Raw genomic sequence first — 23,872 nt, forward strand, 5'->3', positions numbered from 1 at the left:
AATTAACTATAAGAATCCTTCCCATGGAAAAATGCTTTTGTTTTGATTTTTTTTAAAAAAACAATGATAATAATTTAAAAATTGGACCATACTGGGAACTAATTACAGTTATAGGCAAACAACACACAAGCTTGACTTACAATTACAGATTGAAGAAGATATGTCAACATTGGACACATTGAAGATGTTTTCAAACAATGGACTTAGAAGTTAGTTTTAAGAGTATCTGCCTCTATAGATAGATTTTGTTTAAAAGATGTTATGGAAGAGGAATATATATATCTAACAAGACTGAGATAGATTTGAAAGTAGATTTAAAAATGAGAGGCTGCAAAAAAATTGGTATAGAAAAAGTGCTACAACGATACAAAGGAAACAGGTTGATGCCTTAATAATTGAAAGGTATAACAAATCAAAAAAGTGAAATCAAGTTCCACAACACTTTTTAAAGATACCACAAATCAAGATTGTTAGAAGTAAAAGGAAGGAATATAAGGTTGTTTTATCAGATCAAGGTTAAAATAGATATGTTATCTTTGGTAACCCTTAGTGATTTTTTTGCTGACATCAGGACTAGAATAACAAGGGATTTAAGGAAATGTTTATAGATAAGAGTTGGGTTTTGGGAAGAAGAGATCACTTGTTATATTTTAGGTGATATATTACTAAAATTATTTATACCTGCTGTGATGAACAGGGAAGTCATTTTCTAGGTAGTTCATACAGTTACTGCTCTTCTCAATTTCAATTATTGGGAAATGTTAGATTGTACTATTGGAAAAAGGACTCTTAATTAAATTTTAGTAGTTAAATAAAAGATATTGTACAAATGGCTGTAGTGTCGAATCACTCTCCAATTTGTAGAACCAGAAAATGGTAGCCAATTTCAAACCAAGATTTTATATTTAATCCAATTACTGTGTTAAATCAAGTACTTCTTCTAAAAATATGGCTTCTTTTATAATAAAAGTATTAAAATTTAAATACTACCAGGTGAGAATCAACTCTGCACCTGAGAACAAAATATTGCGAAGCCAGTTTTTCCAGCATTATTCAGCCTTAAGGCCTTATGTGGGTGTTAAATGCAGAAATGTTTTATTTGGCTGCTGATAGCTACTATTAATTGGTACTTCTACTCAAATCCAATGTTGTTTCTAATGTTGGGTATTTAAAAAATAATCACCAATGAGAAAGGAAGGAAAGAGGGAAAGAAGGAAGGAAAGAGGGAAGGAAGGAAGGAAGGAAGATTATTTATGATGTATATAAGTCTAATTATGTTCCATTAAAGACTTGCATAAAAATAAGTATTTGCATGTGTAAAATAAACATTTTTGAAATTTTGACCTAATCAATATACAGCTGATTGTAAAAAGATGAAAAAGAAAGCATTCAGAAACCTCCTGCCTGGGAAGAACATCTTCCCGATGTCATTTTCCTTTAACCATAAAGGCAAATTTTGAAACTGCTTCAGTACATGTTTTGGACTTTGTTAACAATTAGATACTGGTCAAAGCTATTTTTACTCTGAAGGATCCTTCCAGTCTTTCGACCACCAAGAAAATATTCTTTATGCATTTTCCTAGCCATCTGTGTATGCAAGACCAATCTGCCTTTCCCTTTCTTTGCAATAACTGGTATTTATTTCACATAAGATCTATGACTTATAAAAATATGACACAGGTTCCAATATCTTATTTTATTTTGATGTAGCATTTGAAATACATTTTCTCCTATATTTTTGTTTTGTTTTCTGCCTCTATAATACTTTCTGAGGAACTGCTTCATGGAGGCCCATAGAACACTGAGTTTATAATGGCTTCAAATTCAAACTTTAATCTTTTTAGGGTTTTTGGGGGAGGGGGCACATCTTGGACATCAAGCCACCAAAATATATTCTGTAAATGTTAGATACTTTATCAATTACAACTTTATTTTTTTTACCTGAATAACCTATCCTGATATAGAAGTAATCTTTACTTACTGCTTATTCAGTGACTGTTTCAGAGAAACATGTGAACAGTTGTCAAAGTTGTAGTGTCCCCGGAATTATGTGATCACAATTCAGGCTCTTGGCAACTGGTGCACGTTTATAATGATCACAGAGTCCCACAGTCATGTGAATTGTTATTAGCGAACTTCACAACCAGCTTCTGACAAGCAAAGTCAATAGAAAAACTGGCAGGAAGTGACAAGTCAGACATGTGACATCACACTTAATAACCCATGGCGATTCACTTAACAACTGCGGAACTGCTATCGTAAGATAGGCACTGTTACACTATTTTTTTCACTTTACGACTGTGTCACTGAGCAACCAAGTTGCCAGTGCCAATTGCAATTGGTAAGTGAGGATTTCCTGTATATCATTTCATTAAACAATGAAGGACAATTTGTTTACAATCTTTAAAATGACTTTTACCTAATTAGCATGATGTTTAATGTTTAAAAATTGTAGAACTCCAAAAATAAGTTAGAATATGCTTAAATAATTATTAAGATGTTTAGGCAAGTTCTCATACAAAAGCAAGCATCAAGTATTTAAAGTGGTACAACTTTTAAGCCACGCTTACATAGCAACATCTTAACGTCAGCCTGGCACTGATGTCTGAAAAAAACATGTACTTTAAGATCTGTGGTGATCCAAAGCTTTTCACAGCTTTAGAGTTCAATGCAACAAAAGCAGATACAGTAATGAACTTTTTTTCTTTGTCATTATATTTTATAAATAACAACTGACTTCATGAAACAGAACATAAACACATGGACTTACATTAGTATATGCTACCACAATGAAAAAAACCCATAGAATTGATTTTAAAAATTGTATCTCAAAATTGATGTTTTTTCATAAAATGGGCATTGGTATAATTCCCTGAAATCGCCCTTTCTATCTACGCTGCAAGAGACCCCAGGATGGGTTAGACTCCTCCCTGTGATGTCATAGAGCTGAGTCTGCCACTACATAAAAGCCAGCCCCTAGCTGGCTCCCCAGCTTTAGGTGAAGATACTTGACAGGCATAGAGTATCTAGGAGGCAAAAAACACAACTAGAAACAACCCCAGACCCGACCAGAACTGGACACAACTAGGGTGGGGCTGAACTCTCTTGCAATGTAGATGAAAAGGCATTCGCAGGCAATTATACCAAGGCCCATTCTCATTCATGCTGCGCCGAGAGTCCAGGATGGGACATACCAAAGCCTGCATGTCCACGGGAGGGCCATCGTCCGGTCTGCTTACTCCACTTGTGGAACAACCCTCTGTAGCACCCGTCTGCCAAAGGCTGCATCCGCCAAACAAATGAGTCCAGATGATAGTGCCGTATGAAGGGTGATGGAGATGCCCAGGTAGCCGCTCTATAGCTATGTTCGAGAGATGCCTGAGTTGACCAAGCAGCCAATGTAGCTGCGCTTCTGGTGTAGTGAACCATTAAGCTCTAGGGCAGCGGAAGGGACAAGGTCTGGTAAGCCTTGGCAATACATGCCCTGATCCATCTACTTAGGGTAGGAGAAGAGGCTTTACATCCCAAGGAGTTTGGAGAAAAGGACACAAACATAGCCTCAGTCTTTTGAAATGCAGCAGTACATTTGATGTAGATGCATAATGCTCTTTTTACATCCAATTTATGCCATTTGTACTCCAACTCGTGGTTAGGGTGTGGGCAGAAATCTGGTAACACAATGTCTTGAGCCCTATAGAACCAGGTATTGACTTTGGGGACAAAAATAGGATCTAGATGTAAAACCCTATTCTCATGAAAGGTACAGAGATTCTGCCTGAGAATGCTGCCAGTTCTGATACTCTTCTGGCTGATGTAATAGCTACTAGAAAGACTACCTTAAAGGTCATAAATTGTAGTGACACCAATCTCAGTGGTTTGAAAGGAGGACACATAAGGGCCTATAACACCTTAGGGAGCTCCCAGGTAGGGTACCTATGAACCACTGGGGGATAGAGATTAGATGCTCCCTTTAAAAACCAACGAACTGAAGGATGATGGGACAGGGAAGAGAAGTTTTCCCAGTGCAGAACTGATGACAGGGTTGCCACTTGACAGCAGAGAGTGTTGGGCGAAAGCCCTTTATCCAAACCGTCCTGAAGGAATAGTAATACATCAGTTACAGATGCTGAGGTGGGAACATGGTTATCCTTCGAACACGAATTGCAGAAAACCGTCCAGGTGGCATCATAAATGCTGATTATAGAAGGTTTACGGGAAGCCTGAATGGTGTGGAAGTCTAGAGTCTAGAGTCAAGAAGTCTAGAGTCTCTCAGATGTTGCCACTCAAGTACCACAGCATTAAGTGGAATCACTGTGGATCCGGGTGTATCAAGGCCCCCTGATTAAGGGAGATCCTGTAGGCTGGGATCCTCCATGGTCAGGCTACAGACAAGTTCACCAGATCGGCAAACCAGGGTCTCCTGGGCCAATCTTTTCAGGAGACCAGGCTTGGAGAAGACTGGATGAGCTGGCCTCAGCCTCCCCCACCCTGGGACTAACCCCTGGATAAACCTGCACTTCCCCTGGATGGGAAGCCTGTTGTAAACGCCCTCTCATCTGCTTTTGTAATTGTCTTTCCAGAGCAGCATGTCTTCCCTTTTCAGCTCTGAGTTCAGCCTTAGAAGTTTTCTGTGGAGCTAGGGCCTTGGTCCTGATCTTAGCTGCAGCTTCTCTCTGTGCAGAATGGTCTCTTCCTCTTTCTCTTTTGGACCTATGGTCCATGATCTGTTAGACCCAAGATCTCAGCTTGGGCCCTATCTTCATCCATGTTGGAGATAGGAAGGGCACAAAAGGTGCTGGAAGCAAGCCTCATATATATTAAGTTGGAAGTTGGGCCAACTTAAAATGGCCACTCTCCACGTGCGTTGTGGCCGATTGCCACAAAATGGCCACTCGCACGTGTTCCGGTTCCCAAGGGGAAGGCCACAGAGGCGTTTTCACTCTTTGGGCTGTTTGGAGCCCCGAATGAGGAGAAAAACCAGCACTGAACGGTCACCTTGATTCGAACAGCAGAGAGGCACCAAAATAGATCGCTGTGGCTTGTGGCTCAAGTGACAGAGCAATCACGCTGGGGAAGGCTGCGTGGGAGGAATCCAAGTGCTCTCCTTACTCGCAGCCTCCCAAAGGGAGCACCAAGTCCTTCATGCTGCAGGAGAGTGGATCCCCACTCTCTTGGTGGCACAGCTCCAACGGATCCCCGGGAGCTGTGTAAAAGGAACAGTTTGTCCCTTTCCTTGCTGTTGCTGTAGCTTCTCTAAATATTAAATCAACCACTGCTTCCTAGACACAAGCTCAAAGAAAAGGAGCTGAATCAAAGCTGGGGGGCCAGCTAGGGGCTGGCTTTTTATATAGTGACAGTCTCAGCTCTATGACATCACAGGGAGGAGTCTAACCCATCCTGGACTCTCAGCGCAGAGTGGATTAGAATACTTGCAATTTATCCAATTCCTCATAAATTTATAATTTCTAAGATTTACATTTTTGCTGTAACAATTGCCATAGCATCTATGCAATAGAAGAGAACAAATATACATAGGGCTAACTGAGAAACAGAAATAATTGAAGGAATACAAATACTAAAATCATTATCACTCTGATAAAGGTCCCAAGAAATACTCTGGATTTTCAAACAATAACCATATTGAATTCCAGCAATGTATTGGTTGGGTCAGTGAGAAGTATAATACAATAATAAAATGTGGACAGACAGGTTTGCATTCTTTCGTAAAGGAAATACATGTGCATTATGTACTCTGAACGGAGGAATGTTTGTTGTACTAAACTTAAGGAATAATATGTTTCACTCCTGTGAAATGAACTAACTCAAGAAGCCTGGGATACATTATAATTCATACAATTTGGTGAATGGGCAGTTTATAGGAAGCATTCCTTTCTCCAATTTGCAGTTTTGGACAAAGTAAGCATGTTACTTAGAAACCGATTCAAAGACAGCTTTGCATTTGCCAAGTTTTTGTAGCAGGAGAGTGGGAACATTTTCCATCTTACAAAACCTATGCAAACTATAACCATTCCACTTGTATTTCAATATTCTTTGCTCATATCATTGCCCTAACCAAAAGTTAGGGACAAGAGAACATACATGAACATGATGCATGACTCTCCGCTGTTCCAAATAATTTATATTGGTGGCTATAAGACTGGGGAAGGACATTTGTGAAAACAGATTAATGCTTATGTAAGATAAAGTTTTCCTTTAATCCTGCCCACTGATGTATCTGATTATTTTATTTATTTATTTATTAAGTTTATATGCCACCCATTTCACGGTTTTAGAAGACTCTGAATGGCTTTTTACCTGTCCTTTTTATATATATCTTTATATCAGGTGACTTTTTAAAATGCATTGTCATTTTACAGTTTATTTTTTCCCTCATACAATGCTGCAATTGATTCTTTGCATAGTGGTATACATAAATAAATGGGATCAGCAATAAAAAATAGAAAATAAGAGGAAATAAAAACAAGGGAAAAATTCATTAGAAAATATTGGGAAATATAGAATAAAGCAGTCAAAATTAAGTTTTAAAAGAATAGGTGAATTTGTATCATTTTGCGCAAGTAATACCTGGTAAGTGTCAATACAGAAATATAAGGTGTATCATTCAAGGTTTCTTACTATTGAAGGTGCCTGTTTGGGGCAGAGGATGCAGTCATTGCACTAGGTGTTATTCTCCAAATAATTTTTATTAGATATATCTAATACAGTATGTTAATCTCTTTTGTCTCTTCAAAAACTCTTCATGTCTCACCCCATCCTGTTGCATACTCTTTAAGCCTGTTTCTCATGTTCCCTGCTTGTCTTTCTGAAAAGAATTTCAGATCATGATGCCTACTTGCAGAGTGGGTTTGATACCAACTTGATTGAAAAGAAAGCTAAGTATTTTAAAATGGCTTGAAATATTTCATTGTTTTAAATATGCTCTAACTAAATTTATCTTTCGTCTTTTTTGTCTGCATTTTGCGATACTTTAAGTTAATTGTTATAAAACTATTATAAACCAGACTGAAATTTCTGAATAAATATTGAATCAGACAAAAATAAGATTTGCCAGTACATTCTACTTAATATCAAAATTAATAATTTAATGGATAATGGGACACACAGAATGACAGTAGCACAATGAGAAGCACACTTAGATACAGTAAAAGAGAATATATCAGAGTTGAACAGTGGGACCCTTGGTACTCCCTAAGCTTGCTTGCTTACAGAGGTTTCATTAGGATTGACTCCATGTTTATATACAGCAGCTACCTCTTAGTACAATGAAAGACATTTGCCTTTTTTAAACATTCAGACAAGGTAAATCAAATTCAGTTGAAAAAAAACTTTAAAGAAAAGCCTGAAAAGATCAATTATTCTATTGGTCAACATATGGTGGAAAGTGCAATTTACTCACCTTCCCCCAGCCTAAGTTTTAAGACCTACTTTCAACATTTTTTTGTGGGCACTTGTCATAGGTAAAACTATCAAGATATGTTATTATATATATTTTGTTGCATTATGTATTGTGCAACAAAGTAATGCTCGCTCTTGTAGAATCAAATAATGATTAGCAAATTGAAACCAAAGGGGAGCTGAATTCTGAAACCATGAATATTACATGCTGTAAGTAAGGAAAATATATATATATATATATATATATAGTATTCAGCTTTGTTCGGGTATTTTCCACGTCATTGTAGTTGTGCTTTTAAAGTTGTAGCAACGTTTGGCCGAATCTCATCTGCCATCATCAGGCTTCTGATGATGGCAGATGAGATTCTGCCAAACGTTGCTACAACTTTAAAACCACAACTACAATGGCGTGAAAATACCGAACAAAGCTGAATACCATACATGTAAGTACCCGCAAAAACTTAACAATATGAATATATATATATATATATGTGTGTGTGTGTGTGTGTGTGTGTGTGTGTGTTTATGTATGTATGTATGTGTGTGTATATATATATATATATATATAACAAAGTTAAATAATAATAATGCTATTTATATATTAAGACCCATAATCAGTTTCAAAGAGAAGCACACTTTTACTGAAGCATTTTTTCCCTGTTCCAGCCATTTATTTGCAAAAAAGTTATACATTGGGTATGAGTTTTATGTAGAGTTACCAAACTGCAGTTATATACATCACTTAAAACTAACACAAAAATTAAAAAAAATCTAGCTACTAAATGATGCTTCAGTGGTATGCAATTAAATCTGGCTAAATAAAATGAACATTTCCAAAGAAAAAGATCCATGGGGGAAAAAAGTTCGCTGAGAAGCACAAACAACAAACAGAATAGTGCTGATTTGCAAATGAAAACCCTGAGTGTAAAGAAAAAATCTCAGAGATGTAGGGCATCTCTCCTCAGCTTTTGTTCCTTTTCTTGACTACTCTCATTATTCTTTTTGGCAGAATTGGAGCTTATGCAGCTGCAGACCTTCCCAATCTGTTGCCCTTTCTTGATTGGTAACGAAGCAAAGGCAGCCAACTGCACTCATGTGAATCTTTTCCTTCAGAGGCGCACTAACCAAGGATGGCAACTTCTCCAGCCTTCTGTGAAGGCCAGATTAAATTATAGCTAACCACCAACAAAACAATGTTCATTTCAGTCACTAAACAGATTCCCACATGCACTCAAGCCTATAAGATGGTTTGAAAATGCATTTGTCCATGACTCTGTGGTTCCTTCCCCAAACCCCAAAAACTTTAACCTTAGACTTTCTACTATTGACCTCACCCCTTTCCTAAGAGGTTTGTAGGGGACGTGCATTAGCGCACCAACGTGCTTACCGTCCCTGTCCTATTGTTTCTTTTATTTTTCTTATATGTATCCATGTATTAATAACTATGTTTTTACTTATACCTATTATCTTGTAACTAATTGACAAACCAAATTTTAAAAAATATGCAAAAACTTTTGACAATCTTGAAATGTGAAGAAAGCCATTTTTAATATGAAGATATGAAGAACACAATTCAGTTTATATTAAATCTATGCTTTGTACATTTGTTAAAGTATGGCTTTTAAATAACTAATATTCAAAATGTGATATTGAATGCAACACTTTTACTGGATACTTCTCTCAAAATAAGTCATATTTCCCTGGTGGTAATTCCCCTTCAAGTATTATTCCTGATAATTACTCAAATTAATCTGAAGTAGAGGTTTTGGAGTTTAAGGAACCTTGTTAATAAGTGTAAATTTTGATGCATTTTCCATCCTTGTTCCCTTCCTACCCCCAAAAAAACTTGGCCAACTTTTAAGTTACAATTTTAAAAAGTAAAACATGTAAAAAAAAACCAGGCATGTTTTAGAAATCCTTACAAGTTTTAGTTATTCAACTACTGGATTCAAGGTTAGGGTTTGATTTAAATGTTTTTTCACAAATATATTCATGATATCTCAAAGGAACCTGACTGATAAATAATATGAATACTTTTTGATACATACCAATCATCTCCTATAAATATCTGCTAAACTAATGTTCTGTTACAAGAACTCAGGAATCTTTTCAAAATTCTTGCAGTGAAATGGCTCTAACACTGCTAGAACAATGTATCCTATTTGATGTATATATTGAGCTTAGTTGGATGATATAACAGCTACAGGCTTGGTTTACTATTAAACACACCTGTGTATACCAATTGTCCCAAATTGGAAACAACACTTTGTGCCTTGCTTTAAGCTTACTATTTTTGACTGCCAACTAGTCTCTAAGCAGACAAAGTTCGCACAGTTTGCTTCTCGGGGCACTCTCTGGTTACTGTACCAGAAAATAACCTGTAGTTATGGTAAACTTAAAACAAAGAGAGCTACAAAACAGCGCCATGCTTGTAACTTTTCATCCTCAAGAGTTTAGATTTACCAAAGAACTATAGCCTCTATTTTCCGTCCTAATGCTCTCCAGATATTTTAAAGTACAAGCCAGAATGGTCTGAAATAATGGGAACTGGAATCCAAAACATCTGGAAAATATTAAGTTGGAGGACAGGCTGAATGCACTACAAATTTCTCATTTTTTAAAGAAAACCTGGATTTTTATTATTACAATTCAAATCTCTGCTTCCCCATTGAAAGGGTACTGTAGGAATTATCACATAGATTTGGAAATATTTCTGAAACAGATGAGTATTTTGAAACATAACTAGAAAAATTATTTCAGTAGTTAATAGCCAAAAAAAGAAATCCTGATATCTTAACTTCGTGAAAATGGTATATCATTCCATCTACACAGAACACACTTTTGCCAGGTTCAGTGCTTAAAGAAAGCCAGAAGATCTTTTATGCACACACATAGCTGCTGATACAGTTCTATAGAGGAATTATTGAGTCTGTCATCTGCACCTCTATAACTGTCTGGTTTGGTTCTGCAAACTCAACAAGACAGACACAGACTTCAGAGAGTAATTAAGACTGCAGAAAAAACAATTACTAACAATCTGTCTTCAATCAAGGACCTTTATACTGCATGAGTCAAAAAGAGGGCAATGAAAATATTTACAGACCCCTCACATTCTGGACATAAATTGTTTCAACTCCTACCCTCAAAACAACACTATAGACAACTGCACACCAGAACAGCCAGACACAAGAACAATTTTTTTCCCCAAACGCCATCACTCTGCTAAACAAATAATTTCCTCAACACTGTCAAACTATTTACTAAGTCTGCATTACTATTAATATTACTATTAATTCTCCCATTCTTCCTTTCACCCATCTCCTCCCACTTGTGACTGTATAACTCTAACCTTGTTGCTTGTATTCTAATGATTTATATTGGCTGTTTCCTAGTATGATTTGATTGCTTATTGTACCCTATGACTATTATTAAGTGTTGTACCTTATGATTCTTGCTCTTGATGAATGTATATTTTCTTTTATGTACACTGAGAGCATTTGCACCAAGACAAATTCTTTGTGTGTCCAATCACACTTGACCAATAAAGAATTCTATTCTATTCTATTTTAGTTGCTCATATGTGTCAGTTATGGAGTGACATTCTGATCCTGGAAGCAATATGACCCTTGGACAATGGAAGTAGCCTTGGAATGCAATGTAGTTATGGCCCGGTGCCACAGTTTGTGTATTTCTAATCTATGGCTTAATTAACTCAAAAAAGTTTTAAGTGTTTCATATTCAAGAATAACCATATGAATCTAAAACAGGAAAATTCGATGTTGCAAGCTAGACAGTTCCTTGATCTGATGTTACGGAACTATGCCCATACAGGACAGAATCATAAAAAAGCAGCAAGTTGTTTTTACACAAAGTCTACTTACTTGTATTTTAAACACATTTAGCATTTGGGTATTATGATGTTATCATAATATGTGATGCGATATACTTCATAACCCCCAAATCATACAGAGAAAGTATTTTTAGCAATCTGGACTTCTTTCTGCACCCTAATATTTCTCATTTTTCTCCCAAAAGCTCTAAAGGAAACAAATTTTAGCAAAAGCATAGCTCTCTGTTCACAACACCGACCCCTGTGTTAAATATATAGTACACTTAATATATCAGACAACGATTTGACTCTATTATACTTGTGAAATTAATGCACTATATCTCTGTAAGCACAGAAATGTAGTGCTTAGATCAGAGGACTCTAGTTAAACCCTTCAATGTACTCACTGAATGACTTTGGTCAGCCATGTTTTCTCAACTCTACCTTCTTCATTAGATTATGTGATATTTAGTGATATTTTCTTAACAATGCTGATTTAAGATGTTTTTAGAATTTAATATATCCTTCTAATATGAAATTATTAGTCCTCACAAAATGTGGACAGCATAGCATTAATTTTAAAGTAAACACGACTATGTCTGAACCAATGTATTTTAGTTCATTGTCTAAAACTGCAATACAGTAAAGGGAGAATCACATAAAATAGTTGATACACATTTTAATTCTATCCCAGATATTTTCTGGAATTACTGTAACCTACATTTCTAATACTTTATCTGTAAAACACACACAAAGCAACATCCCTTCTCTCTAATAACTTTTTGCTTTCAGCACATTAATAATAATACTGTTAAGTCAGAAACATGGAGCAACTAAATTACCTACATTCTGATCTTATCATCTAGGAGTGTCAATTGTCAATCTCTGGGTCTGGTTGAAATATGTTTTGCAATCCAAGAATACATTCAGATTTTTATTCATTATTGAAAAAAATTACCAGAAAAGGGAAGTGAGGGGATACGATATTGAAAGCCAAAAATTATCATGAAGGATGCTACAAAATATAGTAAAGTAATAATTGTACTATATCAAAATCAGAGATGTCACAAACTTTAAGTAACTTCAAGATTTCTGGCTAGACCAGGAATTTGCAGAACTAAACACTATAAAACTAACACAATACATTAGATAGTATTATTAAATAGGACATTTGGAGTTTAATACTTTAAAAAACATTCTTCATTTACAACAGGGGTCTTCAAACTTGACAGCTTTAAGACTTGTGGACTTCAACTCCTAGAATTCCTCCTCCAGTCATGTTAGCTCAGGAATTCTGGGAGTCCACAAGTCTTAAACTTGCCAAGTTTGAAGACCCTTGAATTACAGTCATATTGATATTATGCTATACCTTGGGTGCCTTGATTTTAGTTTGGTAACAACAGAAGTTTGAACAGGAAGTAGTTTTACTAGTAGATCATTTTTCATTACAAATAACTGTTACCTGGTTGTTTAACACAAGCAACATAGGTGAGGCTGTTCTAAAGAACCCTTTTTTATTTGAATACACATGTTAACTCAGTAAATGGCACAGGAAATATTAGCAATTAATATTAGCCCTGAGGCACCATTTTGCACCTTGTTCAGCTTGCGGGATTTCCATATTCTAGCAAAGAAGCCATGAAAATTAGAAGTTTGCCCACTATCGTTTATACAGCCTTTACGTAAGGTGTGAAAAATTATTAAACCTGGCTCTCGATTTATACAAAATCAAGATGTGGTAAATTATACCAGAGAAAAAATAATATTCATTCTGACTATTTTATCATATTTTTGGTGGGAGAGGAAGCAATGAGTGTTGCATAAATTCTTAATCTACACTTGAGCATCAATATATATTCAATATACACATACTTTCTTCTATATTTGAACATCAACATTTCTATTAATTCAAAAGTTGCTCTGGATCAAATGCCAATATTTTAGCTAAAGATGCTTCTTTGTTAGATAAAGTCTAACACAAAAGCATCTTATTATTTTGAATAAAATATTTCCATACCAAACTTGAGTTTAATGAAAAATGTATTAAGATTAAAAATATAGTTAAGAAGACAGCAAAGAAGCTAAAAAATACTCAGGGATTAATGAAGCAACAATTTTGCCTACACTGAAAGTATATCATTAATACGACAAGAGGGGCAAATACGAACCCCACTCACCCTAGCAAGAAGCACAGAAAAAGAAGTGCTGTATAATGAAAGTTTACATCTTTTAAATTGCATAGCAAGCAGTGAAGTTCAAGGTAGTTTAAATACTTCTACAGATATAATACTTCTCTGGTTTTAACAACAGTGTCTAAAGAACAACAATTCATTGTAGTTATTTTAGTTACATACCAAATGTATTTATTTAAGATGTACAAATGTAAATGTAGCTACTTAAAAAACAGCTTTTTCAAAAAAATAAACTGAGTTGCCTCAAGTGTAACTGGGGAGTCAAACAAGTTTTATGCACCTGTTTAATTCCACCACCAGTTTCCTAAGACACACCTTTAGTTCAGCAGGTGCAATTCTGTGTTCTGACAAGTCTGAAAAATGGAGGAGGAAGCTAGTCCTGACTAGCACCATTCCAGTTAGCCTTTGATTTGCATAAGTATCTGGGAGCCAATTCAAATTTCAGGATTCACCGTATGAAATGAAAAAAGGAGTCAATGGTTTTAAGGATACTGCCTGAACAACTACCAATATATCACTGAAGCAGGGTTCCAGGAAATATGATAGATTATACAATGGATCACTTGAATGTCATACTTTTGCTGAATTCTAAGCATGTGGTGTCATCATAACGGGGAAAACATACACGCAAGGAAGTTGACAGTGGAATCCATTCACAGATCTCCCTAGACCCTGAGCAAATACTGTTCTATAAAGTGGGATTAGAATACTGGATTTATATTGAACTTTTGCACTCCAAAACACTCCCCCCACACCCACTTTAGGTATTTCCCACCAGACCAAAAACATAATGAATCATTAAAAAAGTAACAAAAGCAGTGTGGCAAGCTGATGGCAGCTTCCATGTTCAAATTACACAGGCTTTCCACCTGAACTTTGACATGATGCCCTTTGTCTGTGTAAGCATTCCACCAATGCCACTGAAATGTATCAGCCATGTGGGTCAGCATATTTAAGATATCTGCATGGTTTCAGGAAGCAGGTAGATGCTGGCAATGTATAGTTCAAATCTCTGTTTAGACATGAAACTGCTAAAGGGAATGGAATGGAATGAACGTTCTGTCTCTACCCTGCTTCTTGGAATTGAAAAATGTAGGGAAAGGGATGAGGAAAGCCTGAAGTGCAAAGGGCATTTAAACATAACAATTAGTGAAAAAATTAAAGACTCCCTCCAACTTGGGTTTAGAATGACAGTGATGGATCATATGCAGGATACCCATAAATTAAAATACACACCAATAAGACCACAAATGAAAGATCTGATCCTTGTCCTAAATACCCTTGAATAGGATGGAGTCTCTGGAAGTTTCCCAGTTATAAATGGTCTGGCTTTTGGCTTTTTGAATAATGTCCATGTTCCACAAGACTTTCCTTGTCCAGTTGATCTATTTACTTTACTGAAGCCAAGAACAAAGCATCTGAATAAGCTCAGAAGTTGCTTTCTTTTACCAATATTGTTAGGTATGTTTCTACTCAAAACAGCTTTTTGCACAGAGCCATCCCAGATGCAGGTGTCCCTGACTTACAAAAGTTCATTTAGTGACCATTCAAAGTTCCAACGGCACTGAAAAAAGTGACTTATAACTGTTTTTCTTACTTACAACTGTTACAGCATCTCCATGATCAACATTCAGACACTTGGCAGCTGGTTCATTCTTATGACCACTGCTGTGTCCCAAGGTCCTGTGATCAGCCTGTTGCAACCTTTTGACAATGGGGAAGCCAGATTCACTTAACAACCAGGTTACTAACATCACTGGCAATGATTCACTTAACACCTGTGGCAAAAGAGGTCGTAAAATGGGGCAAAACTCACTTAAGAAATGTCTCATTTAACAACAGAAATTTTGGGCTCAATTGTGACCATAAGTCTAGAGCTATCTGTACTAATACTGGCTCCAATCTTCAGACAGCTTTCTCAAGCAGTCCTGACTTGCCAGGAGGGAAAAAAAGAGATCGAACTAGCCGACAAATACACACACGCGTTCCCACATGCAGACATACTTTCCGCGGCCAAGTTCTTTCCGCCTTATCCCCACTCGTGCACAGGCTGCTCCAGGCACCTGTCGCCCTTAGAGCGGCAGGCTCCACCCCAGGGCCGCCTGGCTCGGCCTCCCCCGGGTCCCGTCCTTCCTCACCTGTCCCGCGGGTCGACCCAGCTGGTGGTTTTGGTGGCGTGGTCAATGTAGTAGACTTTGCCGTCGTAGTCGCGAGCTTCCTCCCAGCCTTCGGGCAAAGGCAGCTCCTGCCGGGGCATCGTTCCCGGCAGCAGGCGCAAGCAGCGGAGAGACGGACCGAGGCCGGAGGCGGAGGCGACGGCCACCCCATGCAAAGAGAGTTCAGCAACCCCCCGCCCAGCCCAGCAGCTGGCACGGCGGGCTGGGACGAGGGGTCGCAGCGAGCAGGGAAACGGGAGCGAAGCAGCCGGCCGGGCGGGCACCTCGCATCCTCAGCCGGCGCGAGGAGGAAGGAGCGGCGCGTGCAGGGGAGAGAAGAGCTTTTTCGAACGTTGCAGGCAACACGCGACAGCCCAGGTTGGCCGCCGTCCGTCCCTCCTCCTCCTCCTCCTCTTCCTCCTCCTCCTTCAATAAACGAGCCGGCGGCTTTTTTTTTTTCTTCCCCGCTTCTCTCTTCAGAGGGAGACCACCCCCTCCCACCGAGAAGGGGCGGGTCGGGGTTGTTGCAGCCGCGGGTCCCTAGAGAGGTCAAGCCCACGTCTTTTTCCCGGGCTTTTGCTTCCAGGGAAAGTAGGGCCGCCAGCTAGCCAAGGCTCCGGTGCCGAGCGCTCCTCGCCAGAGAGTCTTGCAGAACCGCTCCGCCCGCGGCTGTTGCTCCTCCTCTCCTCACCGTTGTCTCCTAGGTTGCTTCCTTCATTCCTCCCCCGTGCCGGTGCTACTGTAATACAGGTAATAGTAGAGCCGCCTCAACTTTTTTTTCTTTAAAAAAAAAAAAATCTAGCGGCGGCTATTACCATAAACACGACCGTGTCTGTGACGAGCGCCTCCTCCTGTTTGAGGCGGGGAGGGGGAAGGGAACGAATCGGGTTAAGTAAGAGAAGCGAACCTGATAGTGGGCGGTGGGTGGATTCCCACGTGCGGTCAACTCTCGTTAGCAAGTGGGAGGGTCGGGTAGTTGGTCAGAGGTGATTCGTAGGAGACACTCGTGCACCGAAACCAGGTTCAGGTGCAGGTAATCAAGACGGCTTGGGATCATCAAGCCCTGGGGGAGAAGGGGGACGGAGGCTGGAGATAAAATTTGAGTAGAAGATGCAATGCGGGGCTCCCCTTACTGAAGACAGCTTGCCAACGATTTGTATTAAGCAAAGGCGACCGTGTGACTGGTGCCAAACCGAATTGGTAGAACCAAGGTTGAGACTTCAAAATCGGCAGAATGAAAACCTTACAGGAAAGCTCCCCCCCCCCCCGCAAATAAGATTTTTTTTTCCTCCCCCATTCTACAAAAATAGCAGTTCCTTAACTCTTCTTTCTTATCTACGTAAGGAACAATATGTGGAGAAAGAAAATGTCGACTGTAGATCTTGAAAAAACTTGGAAGGAAAGGAGAAAAGAAAAACATTTGTGTTACCCGATAAACATGGAGTGTGTATCTCTAAGCCACGTGGAACCTTCATTTCCACCATATAGAGGGCAATCTGTGGGTATCTTGACCCCAGAAAGGACTGTGGCCTGTGTAAATGAGGGGGGGAAAACCACCCACTAGCTGATAGTGACTTCATGGAGGGATCCATGTCATTTTAATAATGTAAAGATGGTTTGCTATCACCTTCCTCCAATATGTTTTTTAACTTCCTAGAAACTAAACTTGGTGGTCTTCCATCAAAGTGCTTAACCTTATCCAACCCTACTAAACTTCTGGAGATCAGCTGAATAAGTTAGGTGCTGCCATCTAGCTATATTTAAATTCAATGCACAGCCAAATTGGCACAAAGTGGCAACTTGTTTCAAATTGGAAAAAAAAAGGTGATAATCATTTAAGAGCAAGAAGACTAAAGTTGGCAAGTCAATGGTTTGATATATGTCAATATAGTATTTATATGATGACACCATTTTAAATCACCATTTTACACGTGCTTAGAAATCAGTGGGGTTTATTTCTGAGAAAACATGTATCAGATTCTATTAGGTAACAGTCTATGTTTGTAACATATAACCAAAAAATTAGAAGTAGACATCGCATAATTCTAAAATGATAAAGTCTGAACATAGAAAATAATAACTTGAAAGACAAGTCAAGCATTTTGATTCTTATATGCCATGAGAACCAAATGTTGTTCTCCAAACATTGCTGAAATACATCCTTGTAATATTTCTTCCTCTTGGTCACATTGACTAGAGCTGCTGAGATTAATACATTTATGGTGAATCCTGCACCACACACAGAGGCTTTCCTGTCTGCAACAAATGATCAATGAATTTATCCAAATATAATGACATTAATCCAACCACAATGAGAAAGTACAGTAGCTGCCTGTTTTTTTGCTACTGCTCTGTTCTGTGTGCGGCAAACACTTAAAAAAGGACAAACAGACTTTTCTGCCATGTGCTGACTGGCTGGATGCTTTGGGGCCAAATATCCCGAGCATCTTAGTCAAGAAAGATGGGATCTTGAAATGCTCATTGTGGTGGTGGTGGTGCTGGGAAAAATCTTTAACAGGCCTTGCGGGACCATAGAAGCTGGCAATAGTGACTGGCTTTTCCCAATGATCTTTCTTTTGTGTTGCTTTTTTATCATCATCTGGACTTTTGGCATCTAATTCTGGACATCCCCACACAATGCACAACCTATCCATAGAAGTTGTGAAGGAAGACTAGTTGAGTTGCAGCAAAGAGAATTACAACTTGAAAGTCTCAGTAGCAAACAGGGACACATTTTTTTTATACATTTTAAAAATAAAAACTTGCTGTGAACTTGGACTTTGAGTTTAAATGAACAGATCCATATTGTCTATACAAGCAAATATGACAACCAAGTTATAATCATGATTTAATCCAAATGATGTTCCTGTGACAAGCATTCAGCAACGCTGTAATGGCAGAGCCCTTGATCACTGCAGAGAAAGAATGGATATTGAAGGAAAAGATAATACTTCTTTTCTGACGGAAAATATATACCACCAACTGAACATAACAGACCATTCCCCAAAAAAGAGCAGCTGTTATATGACTTGCCAGAGATAGAAAAGTCTCTGTGAATTCATACATAAGATATAACTTATGCTTAACATATTGCTTTGGGTTTTTTCAGATCTTCAGAACATTTACATTTAAGATCTTCAGAACATTTCAGAACATTTACAATGTGGAGGCGCACTGAAACAAAAAAAAAAAAACTGAGCATGCTTTAAGACAGCTTTCACATTGTCTAAGATCAGCTATGAATGATAAAGAGCAAATACAAAAAGAACTTCAAAAATAAGATACTGCAGCACATACTCAAGATACCATGGCAACTGCACAATTCCAGCACCAATCATAATGGTACATCAAAATATCCCTCCCACATATGTGGAAGGAGAAGGCCAAGGAAGGCCATTAAATATGATTAAAATGAGGAATGGCATTTTCCCTATAGTCGCAATGGTTGTTATATCATTATTGGGCTGATGCAACATGTTAAGCAATGATTCATATCAATAGAGACAGCCTTCTAGCTGATATTAATTAATAGGAACTGAAACATTGCCCTCTCTGTCCAGTCATACAGGATGGGCAGAAACTAAAGATATAGTCTCTCAAACAATCTGGCCCTACATCATGAAGGACTTTATAAATTGTAACCAAAACCTTGCATATGCATGTTTCAGCATCATTGCTGCTGCATTTTGGATCACCTGTAGCTTCCAAGTAGTCTCAAGACTGATGTTAAGTGGAACATGCTGCATACTGCAATAGTCCATAGCAATCATAGCTAAATCCCATGCAATAGGCAAAATCAGGAAGGAGAATTGTGTAGATCAGTGCTTGGGTTCATCTTCAATCTAAATTCTCTTTAGATTGTCCCCCTGATTTAAAGCTATGAATGGTTATTTCAGTGAATAAAGGTTTTTTTTAGAAGTGATATCCAAATTTCTATTCTGTAATTATTTCTACATATTAGTTGATTTTCCTAATAGTTGATTTCTTTTAATATTCAAAAATAAGCTTAAAGAATGTTCTATTAAAATTGAAAGCTATTTCAACTTCCTGCTATAATTTTAATAATGTTAGACTCCTAAAAACTCATTCTTAAAGGATTTCTGGAATAAATTCCATAAATAAATTCATGATGGCTACTGGACTGGTCCTTCCCTGCCTCTGTTGGTGAATTTCATGATGTCCTCGAATCAGAAGATGTAGGGGTGGCCTAATATTCAAATCAAAACAACTTTTTCTTCTGGGTTTTCCCTTCTTGCTTTCCCAGTTGACACATCAGTTGGTGCTCTAGTACAGTGGCCCCCAACCTTTTTTGTGCCACGGCCCGGTACCGGCATCACAAAATCATCCGCGGCCCAGTACCGGCATCACAAAATCATCCGCGGCCCAGTACCGGCATCAGCATGCATGGCAAGGCGAGCCGAGCGACCGGCCAGCCAGCCGTCCCCTGCTTCTCCCCGCCACCTTCAACTCCTCCTTTGTACCTGTGTCGATGGGCTTCGCGATGGCTTCGGGACGGTCGCTCGGCTCGCCTTGCCATGTCCTGAAAGAATCCTCGCGCCTTAGTTTTGTTCGAAGCCACCACCACCTCGATGAAACTAAGGTGCGACGATTCTTTCAGCACCCAAACGCCGCTTTCTACCTGGAAAAGCTCACCGGAAGCACTTTTTCATCAAAACAAGATGGCGGCGCCCAGCAAACCAGCGGCCCGGTAGAAATTGTTCCACGGACCGGTACCAGTCCAGGGACCGGTGGTTGGGGACCCCTGCTCTAGTACACAGACTTCATATGCATATTACTGGATCCCCAGATCAGCAAGATGAAAGCCAATCTAACTTCACAGGGACTGATGTTTCAAAGAGCAGGTGCCTCTTGGATCCTGTAACATAGCCATGCTAAACCTGATGGGACATGTAGATATGATTGGGATGCAGTCCCTCAAATAATTATTAGTTAACGTGTCCCAAAAATGGGAGGGGGATCTGTTTTGTACACCTGTTTTGGCACTGGGCTAGAAACGCCTTAGTTTCTCACCTGTAAAGGAGATAAGGGGAAAGTTGCACTTTCAGATTACAAAGATTCTGTTAACGTATGGCTGACATCAGTCTTGCAAGTCTCATGCTCTCTTCCAAAGAAGAATTTTAGAGGGCCTCTGCTTTCTTCTGAGCTTTTGGCAGCAGTGTTGTGCAACACCAGCAACAAATAGATGCACAGATGACCAATTTACAGAATGCCATGATAAAACTAATGCAACAGCAGGGACAGAATTTTCCTCAACCTGCATCAGCACAAGAAATTGCGATTCCACCAATGCTCCTGTATTCCCATGCGATCTTGCTGGAGAAGTTACAGAGAATCCATTCTGAGCACTCTTCTCTGCCTATTATGCAGTTGTGGACTATACACTATTGTTTGAGTATTCTCCAGACAGCATCCCCCTTCCTCATTTCTCAAGATCTTTCTCATATGCCATCATCTTAGGAAATTGTGTGTTCTAGGATGTCTGTACATAGCCTAGGATGGCAAAATGACACTTCCCAAAAAACTTTGTTGAGAAATCTATAGACATTTACAGGCAGTGTCCTGGAGTCAACACTGACTTTAAGGGACAAAAAAAATCCCCAAGTCTTCCCCAAATTACAGTTTTTCCCTTCACTGTATGGGACACATTATACACACATCTGCTGATCTGCTTCTGTCCATGAAATGTCTTTCAGATATTCCAATTCTACATTCTAAAAGAAATTATGAAAGCAACGGAATTAGGTTTGTATTGCATTGACCTCAAGGATTCTTTATGTGTTTGGGTTGAGTATCTGACTTCATACATCATTCAACAATAACCCATGGTAACCCATAGATTATGGTTTAACCACATTATAGTTAGCTTACTATAACAAATGAAACAATCAGTATCTGTACCCAGTACTGAAATGAATCAGGAAGGATAACGCCTTTGTTCATATTTGGGGAGCTGTTACAGAAGTAATTACAAATATATTCTAAAAATTTTCAAAACTTTGAAATCTTAAAAGGACTATATAGCACTGTGTAATTTAATCCAGTGTCATTGTTGATTTTAAGACTGTAGCATACACAGCTAGCTAAGTTTCCTCATACTAAAGCACGCCTGTCACAAGTTCTACTGGAGTTAGCGAGCCTGAACTGAGTATAATGTGTTTGTCTCCTTAGAAACTGTATAATTTTTGAAAAGTCCTGCTGATAAGAATGTGTAACACTTTGTTTGCTGTTCATTTGTTCAACGGAATGAAAGGATTCTCAGCATATTTACATTACAATTCCTGTTTTGGCTGCCTCTCTGAGACTTCTAGCTTTTTCTACTTTTGAATGGTATGCTCTAGGGTTTATTACAGAATACAAGGCAGAGTATTTTACATTCTAACAGCAATTAAGTTCTTTTTGCATATTAAATGATAGAACGCGTCAGCAAACAGAGCACAAGGGAGCAAATTAAAACAGCCTATATAGGCAGATTTCAGCAATGCATTGGGGAGAATGGAATAGGAAAAAGAGTTAGAAAAGACAATCATTTGTGAGAAAAAAGGATTCCACAAAACAAAGTGCTTATTTCTGTTTGTGAAAAACAGAAGGATCTACCATGTGTGTTGCACTCTGGTGTACCTTTGTTCTTGTAAAGAGGAGATGAGATTTTAATCCATAACCCTAAACTGAACTACTTAAGATATTTAGCTTGGCTCTCCCTTGAATGAATGTTCCTCTGCAAAATGAGAAATATTTTTTCCCAGAAAGACACATATCTCAGCTGCAGAACTCCAAATGGTTGCTAGAGGGCAGCAAAGTACATCTGTACTGTTTATATGGCTTTTTTATTTTTTATTGCTGTGGTACTATTTATGTTTTAATTGTAAGACAAGCATAGACATAAATGTGAGATGGCAGCTACATAAGTTCATTTTTTTTAATTTCATTCAATCATGTCTGATTTTCAGAGACTGCCTAGATAAGTCCTTGTAATTTTCTTGGCAAGGTTTTTCAGATATGGTTTGCCCTCCTTTCTAGGGCTGAGAGTCAATTACTGGCCCAAGGTCAACCAGCTGACTTTATGCCCAAAGAAGCACTAGAATTTACTAGTCTCCTGGTTTTTATCCCAATGTTCATATAAGCTTTACCGCTCATTGGTGAATATAATATAATACTCTGTGGACGTATGAAATCTTTAGAATTTGTATCTTTCTTATCCTCTTTTAGCTTTTAATGAAAGTGGTAATGGAGAGTTCTGGTTGAATATGTATTTCCTATTACCTATACCTGTTTACATGAAGAGCAAAACACTTCAAGAAATCACTAGTTATGTTCATGATGTGCATAATAGTAATACTAATAATAATGGGTAGTTTATGGCTTAACTTGTGTTGCTGATTGGCAGTTCTTTCAATCCTTTCCCTCATTTGTCCTTGCTTGTTTATTTGTAAGTCATTTAGCAGATCCTAGATTTGGCTGATTCTCTTTTTGGCTGGACGGTTAAAATCAAACTTCAGACTTAAACACATATCACCTTTTTCTGAAACAACCTGCATCTGTTTCATTATGAACAAGAGACCAACATGAGTCTGCAGAATAATTCTCTAAATCATGCTAATTATTTTCCTCATTTTTTCCATTCTTCTGCATGCTTGATTGCTCTTTCTCATTCCCATCTAGTTTAAAGTAGGGCCACAAATTAGCAAGATTCACGCAACATAGCAAACTAAAATGTACTTGGCTAGTGTATACGTAGATAAACAGGTAGTATAAACCAGGGCATTAGGTTTCTTTGGTTAACCAAACTTTGATTTTCTGTGGGTTACCATTTATGTCAGCAGAAAGGAATGCATGTTGTCTTCTAACTTTGGCAACGCTAGTTTCTACCCCTGCTGTGTCATTCCATATTTTGTACTGTTTAGCAGCAAACAAATTAGAGGGGTATAATATAGCGTTTGTCATAGAGGAACCCAATCAAAATACACCCCCCCCTTTTAAAAAAGCTGCTTACTGATAAATATTGCATACCTACTAATTGCTGTGCAAATACAACCTTGTAAGTGGAATGTGTGTCAGCAGGCACCTGCTCCGAGGGCATGAGTCATGTGGAATTTAAGTGTACAGGGCTGGGCTGGTGATTAAAAGTAACTCAGTAGTCTGTTCTACATCATATTTGTAATCTTGCGCACTTTGTACACCTGCAGTAGATGCCTGTCACTTTAAAATTAGGTCTGTCACAGAAGAAATTCCTCACTATCGCAATCTTATGTACTAGGTAG

At 38.3% G+C, this 23,872-nt stretch overlaps 1 protein-coding gene across 3 annotated transcripts in view; it reads right to left on the reverse strand.

The window, feature by feature from the left end:
• Window positions 1–16,280, reverse strand: part of WWC1 (WW and C2 domain containing 1) — a 108,406-nt gene extending 92,126 nt beyond the window's left edge. Inside the window, exon 1 of one of the 3 annotated variants that reach the window (XM_026688646.2) lies at window positions 15,576–16,280. In XM_026688646.2, the coding sequence (XP_026544431.1) occupies window positions 15,576–15,694 (119 nt within the window). In that variant the 5' untranslated portion in view covers window positions 15,695–16,280. Of the gene's footprint in view, window positions 1–15,038; window positions 15,146–15,441; window positions 15,512–15,575 lie in introns of those variants that run through there. The other 2 variants (XM_087955489.1, XM_087955488.1) reach the window with 2 other exon arrangements.
• Between the last annotated feature and the right edge of the window lie 7,592 nt (window positions 16,281–23,872).

Source organism: Notechis scutatus, chromosome 2, assembly GCF_049901735.1.
Source record: "Notechis scutatus isolate UNSWTSFEM ecotype Mainland chromosome 2, rNotScu1.2, whole genome shotgun sequence".
Taxonomy (NCBI): Eukaryota; Metazoa; Chordata; class Lepidosauria; order Squamata; family Elapidae; genus Notechis; species Notechis scutatus.